The 3,061-nt window shown below is 43.7% G+C and overlaps 1 protein-coding gene across 1 annotated transcript in view; it reads left to right on the top strand.

The window, feature by feature from the left end:
- The window catches only part of FMN1 (formin 1), a 288,007-nt gene that overhangs the window by 273,886 nt on the left and 11,060 nt on the right, over positions 1–3,061 (top strand). Inside the window, exon 17 of the mRNA XM_019649189.1 lies at positions 2,331–2,415. Within this exon, the coding sequence (XP_019504734.1) occupies positions 2,331–2,415 (85 nt within the window). The remainder of the gene's footprint in view (positions 1–2,330; positions 2,416–3,061) is intronic.

Below are 3,061 nucleotides of genomic sequence, written 5' to 3'. Positions count from 1 at the left end.
GTTGTGCAGGGGCTGACCCTACAGAGTAGGATTCACTTGAGAAAGGCTCTAGTGCCTGCCCAGTCTGCCCTTGGGTGTGTCATTTGTGGAGGTGGTTAGGTAGTGCTCTGGTGTGGTGTGAAGCTGGCCGCCAGGTGTGTTGGCTCTGGGACCTCTTTGGAAGTGTTCTGTTGCAGGCCAATTCAGCTGTTGCCTGTGCCCTTCCTGGGGCCACTTGGTGTGAGCTACAAAGTGATCTGCAGATGACTGCTACTTGTGCTAGGCCTGGAGGTGCTTGGTACAGGTTAAGCTATGAACCAAGGTCGGCTCCCACTGGTGACAGGCTTGGAGCAGCTAGCAAGAGGTATGGAGCTCACGAAGGCCAGATGCTATTTGTTTAGGGTTTCTGAACCTTTTGAGAGGTTTTAGAAAAGTCCTAAGCATGAACCAAAACAGGCCATTTCTACAGAAAAGCCACTGGAAGCGGCTTGGGTGGACCCACAAGTTGAGTGGGACAGGGTCTCAAATAGTCACCAGGGCAGGTCCAATGGTGTCAGTCAGGTTTATGGAAACTCAGATATGGCACCAACTTGCATGTGCTGGGTAGGAAGGGGAGGGTTCAACAAAGGAACAATGCCTTTTGCCAGCATTTCTGTCTGGGAGAAAGCTGCCTCTCCAGCCCTCACCTTAAAGCCAGACAATTCACTTTCTCCCCATATATCCCTGGCTTCTTTCGAACTGCTGCCCCAGCTCTGGAACTCAGAACAAGTGAGTCCGTCAACGAGTAAATCCATGCATGGGCCCTTTAAGAGGAATCCGTGGGACTCCAGCAACCTTCTTACTCAGCCACAATCTCTGCTGGTTTTTGCAGGAAGAAGTTACGAGGACTTCTCTTTCTAGCACTGGAGCCCTGGGCTCCTGGGTTGGGACACCTTGCTCCTCAGGGGGTCCTCCACAGCTGAAATATCCCTTCCAATTTTTAACTGCCACATGTGGATGTGGGGCCATCCCATTCCTCGTCTCTGCCTACCTACCAGTCTCAGTGCAGCTTCTTCTGTATGTCCTTAGTTATAGCACTTCTGTTCGTCTAGACTTCAGGCAGTTCCCAATGATGGTTGTTCTGTAGTTTAGTTGTAACTTTGATGTGGTCATGAGATGAAGCCAGCACAGTGTTTACCTTCTCTGCCATCTTGACCAGTCCTTCTAACAGGTGAATTTTTGTGACTGGCTTCTTTTACTTAATGCTTTTAAAGTTTGTGCTCTTTATAACATGTATCAGCACTTTATTCCTTTATATGGTAGTAACATTTTATTGTGTAGTTATATCACATTTTGCCTATTTAACAACTAATGGAAATTTGGGCTGTTTTTACTGTTGGCTTCTGAATAACGCTGCTATAAACATTCAAATGCAAATTTTTGTATGGATATATATTTTCATTTTCTTGGGTACACATATATTTATGTACCTAGCAGTGGAATTGCTGGATCATATGGTAACTGTGTTTAACATTTTGAGAAACTGTAAAAGTCACTGCACCACTCTACAATCACATCAACAGTGTATCAGCATTCCAATTTCTCCAAGTTCTCACCTCCAACACTTGTTATTGTCTTTCTTTTTGAGTCTAGCCATCATGCTGGTGAGTGTGAAAAAGTATATCATTGTGGTTTTGATTTGGATTTTCCTGGTTACTAATATTGTTGAGCATTTTTTCCTGTGCTTATTGGCCATTTGTATGTTATCTTTGTAGACATGTCTGTTAAAATCCTCTGCCTGTTTCTTAGTTGGGTAATTTGTCTTTTTATTTGAGTTGTAAAAGTTCTTCATGTGTTCTGAATACAAGTCCTTTGTCAGATACATGATTCCCATATATTTTCTTCCATTTTGTCAGTTGTCTTTTCACTTGATGTGAAATAGTGAATTTTAATATTTTTAGTTTTCATGTTTCCTGAAAACTTCAGTTTTCAAAATTGTTTCCATATTATATGCTGAATGGAATATAAGCCAGATAGCCTTGAAGTGTACATGAGAATAAAGTGAATGCATCTACTTTTCTGTAGATTAGAAGTTCCCATGTTGGTCACAAAAAACACAGTCTTCCCAAAGTCATCTAGGTGAACCTCTCAGCCAGTGAAGGTAAATTACTATTGATAACACAGATGTATCTTCACACCTAATTAGAGTTTGAAAGCACTGAAAAAAACATTATTTGTGTTTCTGAACTGTTGATTGGTTAATTCAACATCATTTGAACCTCTGTTTAACCTGCCCTCTTCCTTTTTCTTCTTTCCTTTTTCCTGCTCCCTTCTCTTCTATCCCCCACCCCCACACCCTCTCTCCATTTCAGATTGAAAATGGCTCAGGAATCAGTCAGCAAGTTGACGGCAGAGAAGAAAGTGGAGACAAAGAAAATCAATCCCACAGCTAGTCTGGTGAGTTGCATTTTCAGCATAACCTCAAGATTTTTATTATAACTGAGGTGTACCCAGAAGTGTTTCTGGATTTAAAGGATAAAACTCAGGGAAATGGCAGGTCATATGGAAGGAGTAAGGAACAAAACACAGCTCATGTGTTGTTCTCCCAGTGTACTCAACAAAGGTCATTGCCTGATAAACCAATTGAGTCACTTGCCCTTTCACACCCCACTCCATGTCATGATCCATCCACCTTACCTCAAAGAACCTTTCTCCTGAAATGTGTAAGTGTTTCACCCTCATCATTTCCTTTTCCCTGTTAAAGAAAGGGGTAGGGTTTATCCCCCCCCCCCTTGTTTTTTATATTGGGCAATTGGGAGAGAGGAACAGCACTGGGGAATCAGGGGAAGGGGAACAGAAAAGTTGCTGTTATTTTGCTCTTCAGTCTAGTTGTGGAGGACTTTGCTTCACTGGCCCATGTTGGTATTATCATTGTGCTCTTCCCGGCTGAGGCAGATCAGTCACCGGCCTCTGGACAGCCAGTCACAGCGCTGCTGGCCACTCAAGCTGGCTGCTGGCTACAGTAGCCCATGGCAACCCATTGCAGCAGGGGCTGCAGCCTAGCCCTAGAGGGCAGTGTCACTGGCCCTCATATATGGGATCC

Source organism: Hipposideros armiger, unplaced genomic scaffold, assembly GCF_001890085.2.
Source record: "Hipposideros armiger isolate ML-2016 unplaced genomic scaffold, ASM189008v1 scaffold_130, whole genome shotgun sequence".
Taxonomy (NCBI): domain Eukaryota; kingdom Metazoa; phylum Chordata; class Mammalia; order Chiroptera; family Hipposideridae; genus Hipposideros; species Hipposideros armiger.
The sequence above is the reverse complement of the archived record's forward strand: the minus strand, read 5'-3'. Positions and strand labels throughout refer to the sequence as shown.